At 50.7% G+C, this 19,747-nt stretch overlaps 1 protein-coding gene across 1 annotated transcript in view; it reads right to left on the reverse strand.

The window, feature by feature from the left end:
• Window positions 1-6,982: 6,982 nt before the first annotated feature.
• Window positions 6,983-19,747, reverse strand: part of MERTK (MER proto-oncogene, tyrosine kinase) — an 80,512-nt gene continuing 67,747 nt past the window's right edge. The window contains exons 16-19 of the mRNA XM_079110649.1: window positions 16,551-16,660; window positions 14,805-14,964; window positions 14,064-14,200; window positions 6,983-8,052 (exon numbers count right to left, since the gene is read on the reverse strand). Of these exons, the coding sequence (XP_078966775.1) occupies window positions 7,545-8,052; window positions 14,064-14,200; window positions 14,805-14,964; window positions 16,551-16,660 (915 nt within the window). The 3' untranslated portion in view covers window positions 6,983-7,544. The remainder of the gene's footprint in view (window positions 8,053-14,063; window positions 14,201-14,804; window positions 14,965-16,550; window positions 16,661-19,747) is intronic.

Consider the following 19,747-nt stretch of genomic DNA (forward strand, 5'->3'; position numbering starts at 1 on the left):
CAGAGGGGCGTGAGCGGGAGGGAGGAGGGTGGAATGAGAAGGATGGTGGAATGAGACAGACATTATTACTCTATATGCACGACTGGTGTGACTGCACCATGTACAGCCAGAGGAATGGGAAGCTGTGCTCCATTTGTGTACAATGTGTCCACGTGCATTCTGCTGTCAGGTATAAATAACTAGAACAATTAAAAAATAAAAATACATTGGGTCATTACACCAAGAATTTTGGCACATGCCTGTAATCCCAGCAACTTGGGAGACGGAAGCAGGAGAAGTCTAACTTTGAGGTCAGCCTGGGCAGCTCAGCAAGACCCTGCCCCCAAAATAAAAGGGTTGGGATGTAGCCAAGTAGTAGAGCACCACTGGGTTCAGTCCTCAGTACCAAAAAAAAGTTTATTTGTCCTTTTATCAAATTGTAAGAGCTCTTTATATATTCAGGCAACACATCTCTCTCTTTTAAAACCTAGATTGATAGTCTCTGTCTTTTGATTGGTATGATTAATATTTTCACATTTAGTGGGTAAACAAGAAATTTAGTGAATATGGGGCTAATTTGTAAACTCTCTAACCTTGGAAAATAATCTGCAATCCACAAACAGATTGGGCAAAATCTGGAACTCTTGCTACCTCGAAATGCTTAAGCACAATGACCAACTAATCATTGTCTTTAATACTAAGCCTTGCTAAGTCAAAGCTGCCTTGTTGACAGTCAGATAAAAGCAATTGGAATTTTTCAAAAACAGAGACATCAGTACACTGCAGAAAAAAGTGCAGTCTCCAGAATAATCAAGGCTACTCACTAAACAAACAGCAATAACAACCACCTCTGGGAGAAGGGAGCATTAGAATCCAGAATGTCTGTAATATGTGATCAGAAACATCCAATTGCAACAAAGATATATGAAAAAATATAAGTAAACAAGAAAAGGCATTTTAAAAACCCCAGAAACTGTCTATGCAGTGGCCTAGCTGTTGGATTTAGCAAATAAATTATTATGAAAACACATCTATTTATAGAGAAAACCAAAACTTTTAGTTTTTTGTTTTTGTTTTTTTCTCAAATGGGGGATTGAACCCAGGGGCGCTGAACCACTGAGCCACATCCCCAGTCCTTTTTCATATTTTATTTAGAGACAGGGTCTCACTGAGTTGCTTAGAGTCTTGTTAAGTTGCTGAGGCTGCTTTGAATTCACAGTCCTCCTGCCTCAGCCTCCCAAACTGCTGGCATTCCAGGCATGAGCCACTTCGCCTGGAAAGACTTTTAGTTTTTAATAAAGGATAGCAACAAAGAAATAGAAGTTGTTAGAATAACCGGATAACCGGATGGAACTTCCAAAGTTGAAGAGGTACAGTAACTGAGATGGAAAACTCTCCAGGGGGGTTCAACAACAGACGTGAACCAGCAGAAGAAAATAATGGGCAAACCTGAAGTCAGATCACTGGAGACCATCTCATCTCAAGTGTAGAGTGAAAAAGAACTGGAGAGCCACACATTTTTATGTAAGTGAGAAGCAGCTTGCTTGTGGAAACGAGCCATCAGTAACAGTGGGTGTAGAGCAGAAGCTGGTCTTCCTGTAACTGCTCAGATGGTCACTGGTGTGGTTCAATTTGGTTTCCAAACCCCAAGTCTCATGGCCTGTTAATCGTGAGAGCTAAGAGGCAGGGTTTGCCAGCTCGCTTCAGGGAAGGCGGGCGATTCCTAGTGCTGAGGATTCTTAGAGTCCAAATGCCATCTGCAGGCCTGGCTGATCTGCTTCACTGTGGCATTGACAGACCTCAACAAAATGTGTCAGTCAGAGCATTATGAAGAACGCTCTAAGAAAATGACTCATTTGAAGCCATCTGTTCCCTCCTCTGCACTATCATCTAAGATAGCAAAGCCTATCTTGCCATTGTTTGCAAGGTCCCAATGCCTAGCACAGAGCTTTCCCCTCTGTGAACATTTATGAATGACTGATTTGATTGTATGTGACCTCATATGACTGTTGCTCAGAAACACTTTTTTTGTTAGAATTTATAATTGTGCAGTCCCAACAATTTAATTAAAAACGATCGTGTCCTTGCCTGTAATCCCAGTGACTCGGGAGACTGAGGCAGGAGAATCGCAGGTTCGAAACCAGCCTCAGCAACATAGTGAGGCCCTGAGCACCTTAGCAAGATGCTGGCTCAAAATGAAAAATAAAAAGGGCTGGGGATGTGGCTCAGTGGTTAAGCACCCCTGGGATGAATTCCTAGCATCGAAAACAAAAACAAAATCTACCATGTCCTTAAGGGTAGGAAAGGTTAATATGCATAATTCTCAAGTTTTTCTTTCATATATCTATACATGAAACTCCATTTTCATAAAGGATATTATGCATGAAAATATTCTAAAGTAGTGACCTGTGGGTTTTAGTTTCTTGATATAAGTGTTCCATTTAAATACCAATAAAGTAATTAGACACGCTTTCTTAAGGGAAACAGCATGGGTGTTTTGCTGCTGTTCTTACTTAGAGCTTTAAAGGCAAGAAAATAAAATCTAATTATATGAACATCTAACTGTGTGAGCATCACCAATGCCCTTAAAAGAAAACGACACTTCCTGTCTTCCCACTTATCACCTAAAGTAACTGAAGGTCTTTTGAGAAGTGAAGTTGCTGCTGCAGCTGGTTTATTCTGGGGCCACTTGTTTTCCCATGGACTCAGCAGAGTTCCACTCGTTTGAGCGTGGGCAAGGAGAAGTGACGGCTGTCTTGCTGGTTCATGAATGAGGACTGGTCTGGCCAGAGTCAGTCTGATCTGTTGGACGAGAGGCTGTGGTCTGGCCCACTTCCTGTGTGGGAACTTCTGCTTGGTTGGAGGTCATGGCGGCAAGGAAGCTCCCCTTGCTGGAGGACAGACACTCTGACCTACCTCATGGCCCCATATGCCATAGCCCACAGGGGAGGCAGGCACCTGGGCTCACATTGTCAGTCCCTAAACCCTGGAGGAGATGGCTGGTGAGGAAGGGCGTGGCCTGGGCCTGAGCCCAGCAGCTGTCAGGCGAGGGATGAGGACCAGCTCCTGCATTCTGAACTTCCCCAGCCGTGCGCATCACTGGCTAAGGCGACATTGTCCCTCTTTCTCTTTAAATTATCTATTTATGTTTGGTGCTGGGGATTCAACCCAGGACCTCACACATGCTCTGCCACTGAGCTACCTCAGCTCCTTTGGTTCTATTTTTGAGTGTGTTAGTGTTACTCTGGAGGGAGCTGGTGATACAATCAGGGAGGATATTTGTAAGTGACAAATGTTGGTGGGTGTGCAGGGCGTAAGGTGTGAGGCCCCCAAGACCTCCCCAGCAGGTGTGAAACTCCCGCTCCCAGCACAGGGCGAGGCAGGGCTGCTATTTTCTTTGGCGCATGCGTCAGAAAGCCTGGGCCCAAGGAAAGTCCAGTGAGCTGCCCAAGACCATTCAAGGAGACCTGGCAGGACTCGCACAGGGCCCAGCAAGGAAAGAAAAACGCCAGGTGTGGTGGTGCACACCTGTAATCCCAGCTACTTGGGAGGTTGAGGCAGGAGGAGGCAAGTTTGAGGCCAGCCTCAGCAACTTAGCAAGACCCTGTCTCATACTGCATAAAAAATGAAAAGGACCAAGGATGGAGCTCAGTCGTAAAGCACCCCAAGTTCAATCCCTAGTGCCAAATAAATTAAAAAATAATATTTTTTAAAAGAAAAAGAAAAAAAGAAGGAAAAAAGGAAGGAACATAGGAAAAGTTCTTCGCAGGAGTCCCAACCTATAGGTCACAAGTATTTCTGGCAAGTATTTCCTGGTCCTCTTGACCTCCCAGCCTCAGTCCCTGCTCAGCTGAAGACAATGTCCCAACTTGGTTCTTCCTGTTTCTTTCCTACTTTTTGCCCATAAGAGCCACTTATGAAAGTAATTTGAGTTTATACAACACAGACTGTAAAAGGCTATTTTCAGTTTATGCCCAGAAGGTAGTGCAAGGGTTGGCTGATGACCATGACCCAGGGAGCAGGGAACAGGTGCAGGGACAGCTCCTGCCCGCAGCTTGCGGGCCAGGACCTGCTCACCCACTACAGGCATGCTGATTGGACCAAGTGACCAGACACCTAGTCCTCCAGGTGCCACTCTCCAGCATGCCCCAGCTGGTTTCCTGCACAGGAGCAGCAAAAAAGACTTCTGACCCACCTTCACCTTTTCCCTCATTAAGGCTGACTACCATATTACTTAGCTGCATAATTAGATGGTAATGAAGCTGAGCAGGGTTCCATGAGGGGCCTCTTAATTCCAGAGCACCTCATGCATATTCAACCCCTGGTTATGACTATTCACCCCCAAAACAGGCAGGTGTGTCTCTACCTTTGAACTTGCCAGCACTCAGGTCCTGCTTTTACGGTGAACTTCCTGTGCTACTGAAATTGCTCATCCTGAATTTCTGTTCTGGGAAATGGTCAAGAACCAGAAAGGCTCAAGTAGAGTCTCCTTGGCTCTAGAGACCTCCTAGACTCCTGATCTGTGACAAATGGGTGGTTTGAAAATTCCTGCTTTCCAAATTTTCAAGCACTCAAGTGTGGCTAAGAACACTGTAGACCCCAGATTGCCAGTGAGATTTCAGAATGCCAAGCCGTGGGCCTCAGCGTCTTCCTCGCTCACCACACCACTTTCAACCAGTGCCCTGGCGCACTGCTGGGTGCTGGGCGAAGTGAATCTCTGTGCCATGTTCGTTGATGTCTCAGAGAAGAGGAAGAAAGAGGAAGAGGAGGAGGAGGAGGAAGAGGAGGAAGAAGAGGGGGAGGAAGAGGAGGAGGAGGAGGAGGGGAGGAGGAGGAGGAGGAGGAGAAGCAGTAGCAGCAGTTGGGCGCAGTGGTGCACACCTGTAATCCCAGTGGCTCAGGAGGCTGAGGCAGGAGGATCATGAGTTCAAAGCCAGCCTCGGCAAAAGTGAGGTGCTAAGCAACTCGGGGATGTGGCTCAGTGGTTGAGTGCTCCAGGGTTCCATCCCCAGTACAGAAAACAGCGACAGCCTCTTCCACTCTCACACTCTGGTACAGCAGAACTGGCCAGGCTCTCAGCCCCTCAGGTCACATGGAAAAACAGTCGACTGGACAGGGCTCGGGGGTGTTGTAGGGGGGGCAGGACATTTGAGGAACTATTCACTCAATATTTTTATATTATAAAACTAAAATTAGAAGTATAAAATACAAAGCATAATCATTCTGATATTAAATTTATGTGAAACTCCCAAATAATTTTTCCCCAAATTTTATCATTCTTTAGCTCACAGATGTGAACATTCCTTTCTCCATTAGGGTTTTGGGTTTAAACTAGTCACCCTGAATTCCTGACAAAGGCTTTAATGGAAAGTCCTTCAAATCCCTGCTAACACCAACAAAAAACTTTGCACAAGCATGTTTTATTTTAATTGATTTTTAATCTTTTTTTTTTTTTTTTTTGTGGTGCTAGTGTTCAAACCTGATGTTTTATTGATTTTTAAAATTACCGTTCAAGCTGGGCACAGTGGACAGGCCTGTGATCCTAGCCACACGGGAGGCTGAGGCAGAAGGATCACAAGTTCAAGGACAGCCTCAGCAATTTAGTGAGGCCCTAAGCAACTTAGTGGGACCCTGTCTCAAAATAAAAAAATAAAAAGGACTTGGGATGTGGCACAGTGGTAAAGCACCTCTGGGTTCAATCCCTGGTACCCCCAAAATAAAATAAATAAAATGACCATCGAAGTCTTCCACAGCATAAATCAGCTTTGTGGGACCTTGCTGTCTATCCCCCAGCTTCGCTGATAAAATGTGAGGCTGGCATTTCTTATGACAATGCAGATTGTTTTCAACCCCTTTGGAACGTTTCGTGGTCACAGAGGAGCAGAGTGGGAGCCAGGACGGGGGCTGCGGCAGCTGTACCCCTGGCCTGTGCAGACACCGGTCCCCAGGCGGCAGAGGGCCTGAGTGAGCCCGCTCAGGAGCAGGGAGCGGACAGTCCTGAGGCTGCCTGAGGGCACCTGATGGGTCCACTGCCTGATAGCGAGTTGGCCTCTTTTAGCCCCAGCCTGCCCGTCTGGGGCCACACTGACCAGCTGGGGTTATGATGGGGATTCGGTGACGGCTGCACTTGCCTGGCACACGGTAAGACGTCTACGTTTATTAAATAAATCTAAAAGGCCAGAGGCTCGGGAGTAACCCCCGCTCTGCCCCCAAAGCTCCATGTGTTAAGTCGTGTCCCCAGGCCTCCCGCAGGAGGCCATGGAACCTGTGTGAGATGGGCCTTAGGTCATGGGGCAGTGTCCCCAGAGGGGCCTGGGGGACCCCGAGCTGTCTCCCTGTCTGCCTCCTGGCTCACGGTGTGTGCTCCCACCATGGCCTCTACCACCCTCATCAGAGGCCCGACCAGTGCACAGCCCCACCTTGAATCTGAATCTGCAGCTCATGAGCTAAACAAAACCTTTTCTCTAAGTGAATTGCCTCAGGCATTTAGTAAGGTGCAGCTGCCTCAGATCCTAGAGTCAGGTGTTTTAAATTCTAGCTCCGCCACTCTCTAGACAGGGGCTCAAAGCAGGTCACTGAATCCCTCCAGGCCTTTGTACTCACAGGAAGTGCTTGAAACACGACAAGAGCTCGGCAAACAGTGGCTCTCGCCAAGTAGCAGTGGCAGGACAGGAAGTGGGGTGTGCTGAGCTCTAGAACCAGCCCTGTCCCCGGCAGGAAGTCATATCTCCCAGAGGAATGCCTCCTTACCTGTTGGGTTCCCTTCTTGTTTATTTAAAATCTTTCCAATCAGGTTGTTTTTTAACCCTTTATTATTCTGTGGACTCTTGGGGTGGATTTTCCAAGTCTCTCAGGTGCAATGTCAAGAACAGTCAGAGCGACTGCTGGGAGGCCAGCCATTAAGGAGACTCCTTCACAGAGGCACAGAGGCTGCTGGGGTCAGTGTCCCAACACATCCCTCCTCATTCATGTTTGATTAGGATGGTCTTATCAGAAGTTAATCAGTTATCAAACTTTATTAAATGCATCACTTGTATCAATTCACAGAGGCAATCCGATTTCTCACGAAGAACGGAAGCGAAGTCAAATATGGCATCTCATTTTACAGACATATTTACACTTAATAGTCATGAAAAGAACTTTAAAAAACAACTGACTCTGTACAAGTGTTATCATCAAGGACTAGCAGGGGGCTGAACTTTAAAGAGCTGCAAGATAAGTTGAAATAAGTCATCTTTTATTAAAATATAACATTCTCTCTTTTCACCATATACATATATATTTTTTCTCATTTAAATAAATATATATTATGTATTTTTATTTTGGGGGGTGCTGGGGACGGAACCCAGGGTCTCACCCATGCTAAGCACGCGCTTTGCCCCGGGGCCACATCCCCGACCCTGTTATGGACTTGGAGTGGAGATTTACTTGACGACATTCGTGTGGTGCTCTGGGGCCCTGGAGTTCACTGGGTAAAGGAAACGAATTGGAAAGGCCCTGGGCATCACTGGGTCCCTGATGTGGGACTGTCCCTTTGGTTCCGGCCCATCTCCACTCGGCTCGCTTCACATCAGGATTTCCGAGTCTCTCGAGGAGTCATCTGCGAACAACAGTTCATCTGGCGGTGGGCCCCCCAGGGGCAGCGTGCTACAGTGGGCCCAGGGGACCCCATTCCTTACGAGTCTGTCCTCCGGTGAGACACCATTCTTTCCTGCTGAGTCTGTGGCAGGGGGAGCGGAAGCCAGCTCATCCCAGTCCTCACTGCCCCCGTTCAGGATGTACCTTTCTTCCTGAGGGTTGTTCTCATGAACTTCTGCAGTGACCACACTGACGGCAGAGGCGCAGGAAGCGAAGATGGAGGCGGGATCGATGTGCATGTCCAGCTGAGCGAGAGGCGGTCCCTCGGCCACCGCCTCGCAGCCCTCCAGCAGCTGGGTGTTGATGTAGATGACATCTGCTTTGTCCTGCGCCTCCGGCAAACTCTCTAAGAGCTTCTCCAGCTGCAGCCTCAGCACTGAGAAGGTGGGTCGGTCCAGGGGGTCAGCGCTCCAGCAGGAGTACATTATTTCATACCTGAAGCAGTGGAACAGAGAATCATCTCCTGGCACAGCACCCAGACCCCTTGTGCCACTCCCCCACCGTCTTCATCAAACCCTCACCACATTTCGATCAGCATTCATTCTACTTTTTGTGGAAATTATTGAGATTCTACTTTTGGTGGCCTAATGTTTATTCAACTTTTGTAAATGTTCTATGGGTATCTGACAAGAAAGTGATTGTCTCCATGGATAAAGGATAAATGTGGCAATTACATATACCTTGCAAATAAGGGGCACTTAGGGTCCTTTTCTTTATCCAGGTGTTGGCCAACCAGGACTCCTGGACCAAATCTGGCCCACTGTCTGCTTTGTAAATAAAGTTTTATTGGAACTCAGCTGTGCACATTTGTTTGCCTGTAGTCTGACTACTTTTGCTACAAGGATAGAGTGGAGAGTGCACTCGAAAGGGCCCACAAAGCCAAAAACAGTTACTATTTGGCACTTTGCACAAAAAGCTTGCAGACCTTTGTGTGATACCATCAAACTGGGCTGTTGCCAAGAGAGCCCGGTGAGGTGGGGCCCTGGAGTGGCTAGAGCTAAAGCAGGAGTCAGGGAGGCACGTGAGGGGCACGTGAGGTGTGTGGCGGGCACCACTCCATCGAATCCTCCCAACAGCCTGGTCACCGTCCCTTTGAAAAAGAGAAGAGTAGACTCAGGGATGTTACTAAAGTGCCACGGCCATGTGGTGGCAGGGGACCAAATTCAGACTGCATAATGCTTACACCGAAGGGCTGTTCATGGCCCTTTCTGCTAAATCCTAAAGGGGATGGCCCTTTCTTGGGTCATTTCTTCATTCCCAGTGCCCAACAGTTACAACGAAGGGACATTTAAAGGAGCCCAGCAAAACAGAAAAATAACAACGCGGAATCACCAGGCTGAGAAAAAGCAGGCTCTACCATGATTTCATTCTGATCCTTTCCTGTTGTGAGAAATTGATATCAACATCAAGGGATAAGAAAATGTAACTCATCGGATGCAGGTGGGGGAGTAGAGGGACAGGAACGTTCAACTCCACCCTGTCCATCCCCGCCAACAGGTCCTCCTGCCTGTGGGCCACACAGCTCACCAACGGAGACTCCTGACAACCTCTTCTCACCTGTCTGCCTTCTGAGCCTTTATCAATGCTAGCACGTGCTTCCAGAAGGTAGAGACTCACAAAGCAGCGCCCACAGTGGGCCCTGAGCCCGGATGCAACGCACTGAGATAACCCCACGCACTTTCCCCACCCAGTCCCCATCCTCACGTTAGGCTCAGCAGTTCTTTACAGTCTCCCTGTTTTGCCCTCAGTGGATAGTCATTTAGACTTGGCAAACAATTTCTATTTGTGTTTTTGAGGTTTTCATGGTACAAATCAATGTGCACGCCTCTGGTTTTCCACAGAGCCTTTCCTGTTTGCAGCCTGAGATGAGCTTTGAGAAACTTGGTCCTCGGGCACAGAATGTCCTTTTCATTACTACAGCAGGGGCTGCTGCTGTTCATTCACTTTCAGTGATTCCATGTTTTAGGAGAAAGTGTCTAATCTATCGTCTCCCCCCACCTGGAAGAGCAGCGATATCATTTGAAACTTATTTTCCTTTTCTATTCAATACTCAATGAAACGTATAAAAACATAAATATGACTGTACAGACACAGTGAGCACGTGTGCAATCTCACTGTCCCCATAAAAGGGAGATTTCAGAGTGTGGACCAGGTGACGGACAGGATGACCAGCGCCCGTGAGTAAGAGGAGGCTGGGATGCTCAGTGATCTAGATTTTATGGACGGAAAAAGAAATGTTGGGTCATTGCCACTGGAAGTGGCTGTTTTTGTTCTTCTATTCACACTTTATAAGAGACGTGGCCACGTTGGTGGCCACATGCAGGTTGGCCAGTGGGTACAGAGTTCCAGCTGTGCAGGGGGAAGAGTGCCCAGGAGGTGGGAAACCCTGGGTCACCTGCAGCAGGAACATACTCCACGCCTGAGACATACGCTATGTGCTCAAGATGGACCCTGAGACGCATGTTTTGCTACAATTTTGAAGATGCCATCAGACTAATCTGCTAAACGCATGCATTTCTGAATGGACTCGTGTTTATTCAGGCTCTGAGGATGACTCTGGGCAGCGCTGGGAACCCGCCTTCCCTTTGCTCAGCCGGGCCCAGTACTGGCTCTGTGGCTCGGGCCCTGGAGACTCTCGGCCCTTTTCTCTTCTGGGCCTGGACTGTGTCAGTGGAAGTGGAGGGACAGGTGGGTCAGCAGGAGGAGGGCTTCTGGGAGGGCAGGTGGTGAGCGCTGGGTCCTTGGTACAGACGGGCAGCAGAGACCCTGGGTGCCTGGAGGTCAGCCGTGGGGATGGGCAGGCATGTGAGGAACTCAGTGACGGTGGCTGGGGAGCCTGGGGGGACCCTGATGGTGAGCCACCCTTTGAGGCAGAGCCAGCACTGCGGGGCGTGATGGCCTAGGGGCTGGGGCGACTCAGCCTTGACACCTCCCAGCTGCCCCACGGCGGGGACATGCCAAAGGGCAGCTGGGGCCTGCAGAGGAGAGTCTGGCTGAGGTTCCACCGACGTGGCCGCGCCCAGCCCCTGGGACACCAGCTGCCTGCTCCTACCACCGACCTTTCCTTTGTGTTGACAGCTCGAGTCCTTGGGCCACACATATCCGTGGACACAGCTTGCTCCCTGTTGGAGGCCGCTGCCCTGTAGGGCCCGCAGTGGTGGCTGGCCTCGCCCTAAGATGGCGCCGAGAAGCCCAGCTGCAAGTGCTTTCTATTGGCTGACTGATCTCCTCCGCGTCCGTGCTTAGCTCGTGATCAGTACATGTCCTCATTACCCACCATTAAGTCTCCACGAGCCAAACGCCTGACCCGTTAAGGTGATTGGCTGTTACATCCCATAAAGCTGCGTACTTTGCGCGGCCGAGAGAGCAAGCAAGGCAAGGAGGGCAGGCAGCAGCTGCGGGACGAGAAAAGAGGAGAGGTGGCCGCGGCGCGACGAGAGAGGAAGAAGAGAGAAGTGGCAGCTGCACGAGAGAAAAGGAGGAGAGAGAAAGCTGCTCGACAAGAGAAGAAAAAGAAGGCGGTGGCGGTGGAGGAGGAGGAAGAACCAGGCATTCGGCTCAGAAGCTCTCCCATAAAAATAAAGACCTTAAAACTTCATTTGAGAGCCGAGTCTTCATTGCACTCGCTGGACGAGACACTCCCTCAGCCAGCTATCCGCCACACAGGTACACGACCCCACTTAAAGGAAGAACCGGACAGGGTGAGGCTGTGCCCCAGGACCAGGGTGGAGCCGCCGCTCAGATCAAGAGGTGCCGGGTGCCAAGCCCAGCTTCCTAACCACCTGCCCGACACGGGTCAGATCCTGACAACTTGAGGTGACCCCGAAGGCAGTGGGGAACGTGGAAAGGTTAGGTCTAGAAGCATTCCGTGACCAGACCACAGATTCTCTACCTCTTTATTTATGGTGGGGGATCGAATCCAGGGCCCATGCATGGGAATCTAGAGATGTACCACTGAGCAGCTCCCCAGCCTCAGTTTAATTTTACAGTGGTCACTCTGGTTGCCGGCCAGCAATGTGTCGGGAGCCGGGGGTGAGGAGGAGGGAAAAGGGATGTGTACCACGTGCTCTCATCCTCTCATTTCTGCCAGGACGCCATCGTGATGCAGGACGGGAGCGGATGAGCTTAGGCCTTGTCCAGGCCTGGGTTCTATGGACAGTATCGGTGATGGGCACAGAGGAGGAGGGGTCTCTGAAGGACATCTGCAGGCTGACAGGATCCAGCAGGGCTCCCAAGTGTCATGCGGGAGGGAGTGGGACCAGTACCAATGCCATACCCCACAGTGCCAATGAGCCTGTGGGCGGGTCCTGAGGGCCACGGTGGGTCATGGCCAGCTCAGCTGGGGAGACGCCCCCAGAAGTCCAAGGAGGCATCCTAGAGCAGCGTCCTGGGAGTGGGGAGCAGGGCCTGCAGGACGTGGGGAGGGGTGGTCCCCTGAAGGGCAGGACTTGGGAGCAGTGTGATTGACAGCTCTGTGACGGACATCACTGTTTCAGAGTTGACTTAAAAAACCAAAGAGCAACTAACCACCAGAGCGAGTTCATCCTGCTGCACCCAGACGGTGATCCTGGATGAGAGGCTAGGATGCTCCCTCGGCTTTCAAAGGAAATGCCCCTGAAGGAAGTGCCCGCCTGGCTCCCCAGCCACACCGCGGTGCCGACCCTGCCACCCAAGGGCGGTGACGCGGCGGTCCCCTGAAGGAAGCGCCCGCCTGGCTCCCCAGCCACACCGCGGTGCCGACTCTGCCACCCAAGGGCGGTGACGCGGCGGTCCCACATCCTGGGCCTGCATGAGACGTCTCAAAGCCACGGTGTGGCCGCTCAGACCTTGCGAAGCCCCAGGCGAAGCACCCAAAGGTCAACTGCTTTGGGGAAGTGAAGACGGAAACCTGGGCAAAGCTCCTCAGTCAATGCCGCGCCCCTGACGGTGGCTGGTTTCCAGAAGCAAATATCTCATGACCATGAAACGCTGGAACGAATTCATCAGGACTTCGGGGTTTCCTAGGAGACTTCCAGTGTTCCTTTCTGTTCGGGGTTAGCTTTGACCACAGGGAGAACCACCATGCCCGCCAGCAGGGTTGGGGCTCCGATGGAAAGGTTCCTTCCCTTTGCCGGGACAGGCCTGGCAGGCTGCCTGCACATTCGCCTGGGCTCTCTGCCTCCATCCTGAGCAGCAGGGCCCGAGCTGGGGGCAGCTCCGGAGGCTGCAGGTGCTCTCTGCACCAGCACCCACCATGGTGTCCCACGGCAGAGACAGCACAGGGCCAGGCTGCTGACCTGCTAACTACAGAGAGAACGTCCCTCTCCAAGCCCACAGCTCTCACTGCCCAGGGCAGGCTCACTGCCATGAAGGTTCAAGTCACACAGGCAGCACTACAGGTCTTTATTTTGGACAGGGCAGCAAGGTGCTTGGGGGGACTGATCTGCAACGATGCCATTGAAACTGGCATTATGTGAGCGCTTCCTCCGTGCGCCTCCCACAAGGTGAACATTGCATGTGCTTCTTTTTTTCTGGTTGGGGGCTGGGCCATCAGGGGTGCTTTGCCCCTGAGTTACATCCCCAGCCCTTTTTATTTATTTTGAGAAGGGGTCTTGCTAAGTTGCTGAGGCTGGCCTTGAATTTGCCATCCTCCTGCCTCAGCCTCCCCTTACTGGGCCGTTACAACAGCTCTCTGAGGATCATCTAGCTAATGGTTCTTGTGGCTGATACAATGAGGCACAGAGAGGTTAATTCAGTTGCCATGGTCACACACATGGCTAGTTAGGAGGTAGCCCAGCCTGTCCTGGCCCAGGGCCAGGGTTTCTCCCTCAAAGGGCCTCCCCTTGAAACCAGACAGGGGCCTGTTGGGATGGGACAATGCACCGTGGCAGGAGCTGGGAGCACTCACACAGTGTCCGAGAGCACTCTGAAACACACATTTCTAGTCCTAGTTTGTACCAACAGCATCGCAATCTCCAGCCTAAGAAACTGCATTGTCAGAACATCCCCAAGCCATTCTGATGACCGGCCCCATCTCAAAGTCACTGGCTCAGATTTCTAAGTTTACTGACAAAGGATATGAAGGTAATGGGTGTGTCTGGCACGCTGTGTAGAAAGAGAAGGGTATCTGGCCCCGGGGAGTCCATCCAGAACCCCACGCGCTATGAAGGAAGCCTGTTTATAGATGGGATATATTTCTTGGAGGTGCCTTAGGAGTTTGGGGACACGTGCTGTTGCCCTGTTTGGACAGCGTCCGTCGGTTGAGGCTGAGACCTTCTGGAAGAGTGACCGCATCGCTGAGGATGCGCATGGACTACTTCCACCCCAGGAACAGCCACTGGCCGGGGAGGCCTGCAGCCGCCATGCCCTGCATGCCCACCTGCTAACAGCAGCCCCCACCGCTGTGTCCCCCCAGGCCTTTGCAGTCAGGTGGCCGCCCCTGCGGGATGCCACGGAGACCCACTCACAGCTCGTCCAGGCAGTCCTCGGGCTGCTTCAGCCGGTGGCCGTGGAGAAGATAGTCATACATCTCGTGGTTCTGGACACCAGGGTAGGGAGTCATTCCCCGTGTGGCTATTTCCCACATGGTCACGCCGAATGCCCACTGTGAACAAAGGGACAACAAGTCAGGACACGGAGTCCCCCCACAAAGGCTGAATGGACTTTTTCATCGGGAAAGGTCATTTCCTTAAAGCTCTGAGGATGGAGCACAAGGCCGGCAATTATGCCTGAGGCCCACGGTCTCCTGACCCTGCAAAATTGTGGGCTCGGAGTGACACAGCTCCTTGGCTTTATGAAAGCTGTGCTCGGACTCTACCATGGCAGACCGGCCTCGGCTCCCTTCTCCACCGCTCAGCGCTCTGCCCACCGTGGCTGTGGGCTGGTCTTTTCCCAGCCTTGCGTGCAGGGCATGATCACGTGGCACACTGGTTCCAAAGGGCCCCGCAGGAGCTCATTCCAGCTAATGTGAATATGAAATGTCTCCGCTGCAGGGAGGAAGTCGCTCTTTATAACAAAGCAGAGTGGGAATCAGTGAAGGTCCCACGCAAAGCACAGGCCACCAGACTCTACTGTTCTTCCTAAATTAAAGGAGCTGGCAAGAAATAAAGGGGAGGTCCCAGGGCGCTCCCAATCCTGCTTGTCAAGGGGAAAACACCGGCGACGTGTCCTCGTCTCTGCACGGGGCCTCGTCAAAGCTGTGCACCTACCACGTCACTTTTGCTCGTGTAGACTCGGTCAGCTAGGCTCTCCATGGCGATCCACTTCACGGGCATCTTGGCGATGCGGCCTTGGCGGTAGTAATCGCCACTGTAAATCTTCTTGGAGAGGCCAAAGTCCGCCACGCAGACTGTCATGTCATCTCGCAACCTGCAGAGAGCAAGGCCATGTCCTCAGCAACCTGGGAAGCAGAGCCTTTCACCCCAGCTCGACATCATAGGCTGTGAAAATCATCGTAAGTGACCAAAGAAGACACGGTGCCCCACGAGCCTGCTTGGGCCAAAGCAGAGCAAGAGAGGGACCAGAAACCTTACCATCTGACGTCACTCTGGCCTGTGTGGAGACAGGCCCAGCAAGGATACCTGTGCCCAGTGGCTGGAGACGCTGGAGGGGATAGGGCTCACAGCCTGGGCCCTGTGGTGGACTAGTTGTCCTGCCTGGTGTCCCCAAGCAGTGCTGGCCTGTGAGCTAAGCCAGCACGGGAGTTGGGGAAGTAAACCAAGTAAGAGATGCTGGACTGTTTTTGTTTGTTCGTTTGTTTTGGGTACTCTGGATTAAACCCAGGGGCGCTTAACCACAGAGCCACATTCCCAGTCCTTCTTATTTTTTATTTTGAGGCAGGGCCTTGGTAAGTTGCTGAGGCTGGCCTTGAACTTGCGATTCTCCTGCCTCAGCCTCCCCGGTCACTGGGACGACAGGAGTGTGCCACTGCACCTGGCTCCAGATGCCAGCCTTCTTGCTGAGATACTCAGGGGCGTGCTTGAGGGATTAGCTTGAGAAATTAAAGGGAAATGATTGCATTTATCACCCAAGCTATTAAAATGGGTCCTAGGGAAAAAGGAGGAGGAGGAGGAGGAGGAGGAGGCAGAGGGAAAGCGGGAACATGGGGAGCTGGGGAATGGGAGGAGGTGACTGGCTTGTCCCTGTTTGCCTGACACTGATTTTAAGATGGGACGTCCCACGTCCTGGAACAGCGCTCAGTCCAGGGCCAATGGGACAGCAGGGCACTCTAGCTGGTAGGAACATGAAGGACGTATTAAGAGAAAAACGAATTTCCACCATTCTCCCTTTATGGTAGGTAAGTGTTTAAACTGGATTTATGTATGACATGTCATAACTGCATCCTACTGTCACGTATAGCTGCTTAGAACAAATAAAAGAAAGTATTTGAATAAAAGACGGTGACAAAACCAACAGCGATCGTGTGGTCTGTGACCATCACTTGCAGAGGACGTCTGTCAGGCTGAAGCGAAGGGGTGACCCAAGGCCAAGTTCCTGCACAGAGCACCCCGTCCACTGTGAAGGCAAAGCTCCCGGGCTCGCGGTACGGACTTCCCCAGGAAGCAGCGGGACCCCGGGGATCCGACCTCTGTGACCCCTCACTGTCATTACGTCTCCTAAGTCGTGTGTCATCGTCGCAGTGTCACCTAAGTCAGGTGACTCACACGGGGCTCGGGTCCAAGGCTGGCTGATGACTGTGGGAAGGACTGGCCAGGTGACAGGGTGGAACAAACAGTGAACACAGGAGAAAGCTCTGGGGGCCAACAGACCTGGGAGCAGACGGTGAGACCCCCGGGAAAAACCCCGCCACAATGGGGGCCATCGAGATCCCACCCAGAGCAGGCCACTCCGTCCCTCCCAATCTCGCTCCTCCTGGGCAGCAGTAGGCCACTCCCCCCACCCTCAAGACCAAAGGCCGGAAGTCCAGGGCCCTCGGGACGACCCAGGACACTCACATGCAGTTTCGAGCAGCTAAATCCCGATGGAGAAAATTCTTGTTGCTCAGGTACTCCATCCCCAGGGCGATGTCCACCATGAACTTCAACAGGGTCTGCAGAGGAATGTGCTGCGGGCAGAGAAGACTGTCCTTTAGGAGGAAAACGGGGCACCCCAAAACCTTTTGGCAAATACCACATTCTCTTCTCTCTGGGTTTAGAGCTGTTTCTTTTCACAAGTTCTGAGGCCAGAGGCCACTCTCGGTACCCTAAGAGGCCAGGCAGACGACCTGGGAGGCAGGGTCTGGCCCCGGGGAGGACAGGTGTGTGTGTTGGTGGCCAGTCTAACGTTCTGGAGGCAAGAAGCCCTCTCAGAGGGGGCTGTTTCCAACTGTGTGCCCAGCCCTTCCGCCACCATTTGGCGTTGCTGGGTTTTGAGGGACACTTCTCTTCCTCTAGACAGCAGTGAGGCCGGTTGTCCCCGCTTGTCACGGACCAAAGTTCAAATACACATGCAGGAATTTTCACTTTGCTTCCCTAGCCCTGTTTTATGAAACTCAGACTAGATCGCGGCGTCAGGAAACCTGCCCCGGCAGCACTGGTTACAAGCATGGCGACCAACGAAGACATGCGTGCACTAATCAAATGTTCTCCTGCGGTCACTGCCCTCAAGGAAAGGGCACCCACACCTCCCGGATCCGCGAATGCTCCGTGCACGGTGTGCCCTCCCCAGGGCGGGGACGTGTCACGGCGGGCTCTCCTCGGAACGAGGATTTTCCACAGTGACACTCACAAAGGCTCTGAGCTTGCAATGACTCCCCGTTCCCAACCAAGCCTCACGTCAATTACACACTGCACACAAAACCTGCATTATTCCTGCCCTCGAGTAACGCAGTCATTAAAAAGTGCACACGAATCAGGCATGAAAGCTTTAGGCCTCTGCTCTGTATACTTGGGGCATCTGGTTTTCTGGATGCTGATTTAGAAGCAGACTTGGCTCCTAAGAAATATCAAATTCTGCTGTGATTCATGACAGGGTAACAAGTATTGATTTGTACCAATAATGATGATGCTATTCGTGGAGACCGTGACTGAAGTCATTCAGAGAATGCTTGCGCAGCACAATCAATAACTGAGTTCAGTAAGATTGCAGGTCCCGAGATATACAAAAATCAATCGTATTTTTATACCCTAGCACTGGATGATCTGAAATGAAATTAAGAAAATTTTACTTATAATAGAATCAGAATAAAGTATTTAGACATAACTTTTTAAAAGATGTATGAACTTCCATTCTGAAAACCACAACATGTTGAAAGAAATCAAAGATCTAAATTCACGGGCAGATACCCTGCATTCATAGATCATTCATAGATCAGAAGACATCATTGTGACAATGGTAATACTCCCAGTTGAGCTATCGATTTAGCATAAGCCCTGCCAGATACCAGTTGGCTTCTTTCTAGAAATTAACAAGCTGATCCTTAAGTTCATATGGAAACTCATGGAACCCAGAACAGCCAAAACCAGCCTGCATGAGAACCAAGTTAGAGGACTCACACATACTGACTTCAAACTTACTGCAAAGCAGCTATAACTGAGACAGCATGGTACGGGGACAAGGACAGAGGTATAGACCAATGGACTGGACTGGAGAGTCCAGGAACCACCAGACAGCTTTTACAAAGGACATCAAGGCCACGGACCCAGGGAAAGAACAAACAGTTCTGAGAATACTGAAGAGTCACATGCAAAAGAATGAAACTGGAGCTCTATTCCAAATCACACACAAAAATCAACTCCAATTATCAAAGATGGATCGGGGGCACAGTGGTGCACGCCTGTAATCTCAGTGGTTCTAGAGGCTGAGGCAGGAGGATCACAAGTCCAAAGCCAACCTAAGCAACTTAGCAAGACCTGGTCTCAAAATCAAACGTAAGAAAGGGCTGGGGATGTTGCTTAGTGGTTAAGCACCCCTGAGTTCAATGCCCAGTACCAAAAAAAAAAAAAAAAAAAGAAATCAACAGGAAGTGTCAGTAAGGATGTGGAGAAACTTGGAACCCTCCTTCATTGTTGGGCAGAGTGTGAACCGGGGCTGCCACTTTAAAAGAAAGCAATCTTGCAGTTTCTCAAAAAGTTAAACATTGAGTTTTACCTTTGACCTAATAATTCTACAGATAAGTATATACCTAAGAGAATTTAAAATATGTCAATACAAAAATTTGTACATAATTATTCTTAGAGTATTATTCATAAGGCCAAAGGGTGAACAGCTTGAATGTCTATCAGTAGATGAGCAGACAGAAATGTGGTGTGTCCATACAGTAGAATATTACTGGGCCATGAAAAGGAATGCAGTACAGGGAGATATGTGCTGCAACATGGAGGAACCTTGAAAACAGTATGTTAAGTGAAAGCAGCCAAGCACAAAAGCCTACTGCTTTATACAATCCCATCCACAGGCAACGTTCAAAACGTGCAAATAGACATAAAGCAGGTTAGTGGTGGCTTAGGCAGTGAGTGGGCCGGGGGGGAAGGCTGGAGGCCACAGCTAGAGTGGGGTGGTGTTTTTTTTTTTAAGATGATGAAAATGGTTTAAAGTTGGGTGTTTACTGTGAATATATTAATACATTATTCAACTCTGGTGACTATATTAAAAACCATGGAATTGAGAAAATTGTCCAGTATTTGAATTATATGTAAAGCTGTTAAACAAAACAAAACAAAATAAAACAAAACAAAAACAGCCCTGTTCCAGGAAAAGAGAGAGGAAGTGGGAGAGGAGAGGGGAGAAAAGAAGGGGTGGGCAGAGGGAGGGCTTCTCTCCTTTGTCTCTGGAGGCTGGAGGTGAGGATGAAACGTCTGGAGGAGTCGCTGCCGTCTTGTCACCACGAGAGCCAGCCACAGAGGAGAGGGAAAAAGGTGGAGCCGCTCCAGATGCGTGATGTCGAGGACAGAGGGGGGCGACCTCTCGAGAACCCCTATGGCCTTTATCGACGTCTTCTTGAGCTGCTGGTCATCCTCCCTGCTGCAGACCCAGTCACCCCAGCTGTCTTCCCTGCTTCGTGGCCCCTGCCCGCCCTCCCGCCGCTCTGCTCCTGCCTGGAGGGACAACCTGCTTTTCCCAGGGCACACGTGTGTCCTCGGCTCCCTCATTCTGCTCTCGCCTTGGGCTTCTCTTAGGTCTCCATTTACTCCTTCTGCTGCTGGCGGCTGAG

The sequence above is a fragment of the Sciurus vulgaris genome (assembly GCF_902686455.1).
Source record: "Sciurus vulgaris genome assembly, chromosome: 14".
Taxonomy (NCBI): Eukaryota; Metazoa; Chordata; class Mammalia; order Rodentia; family Sciuridae; genus Sciurus; species Sciurus vulgaris.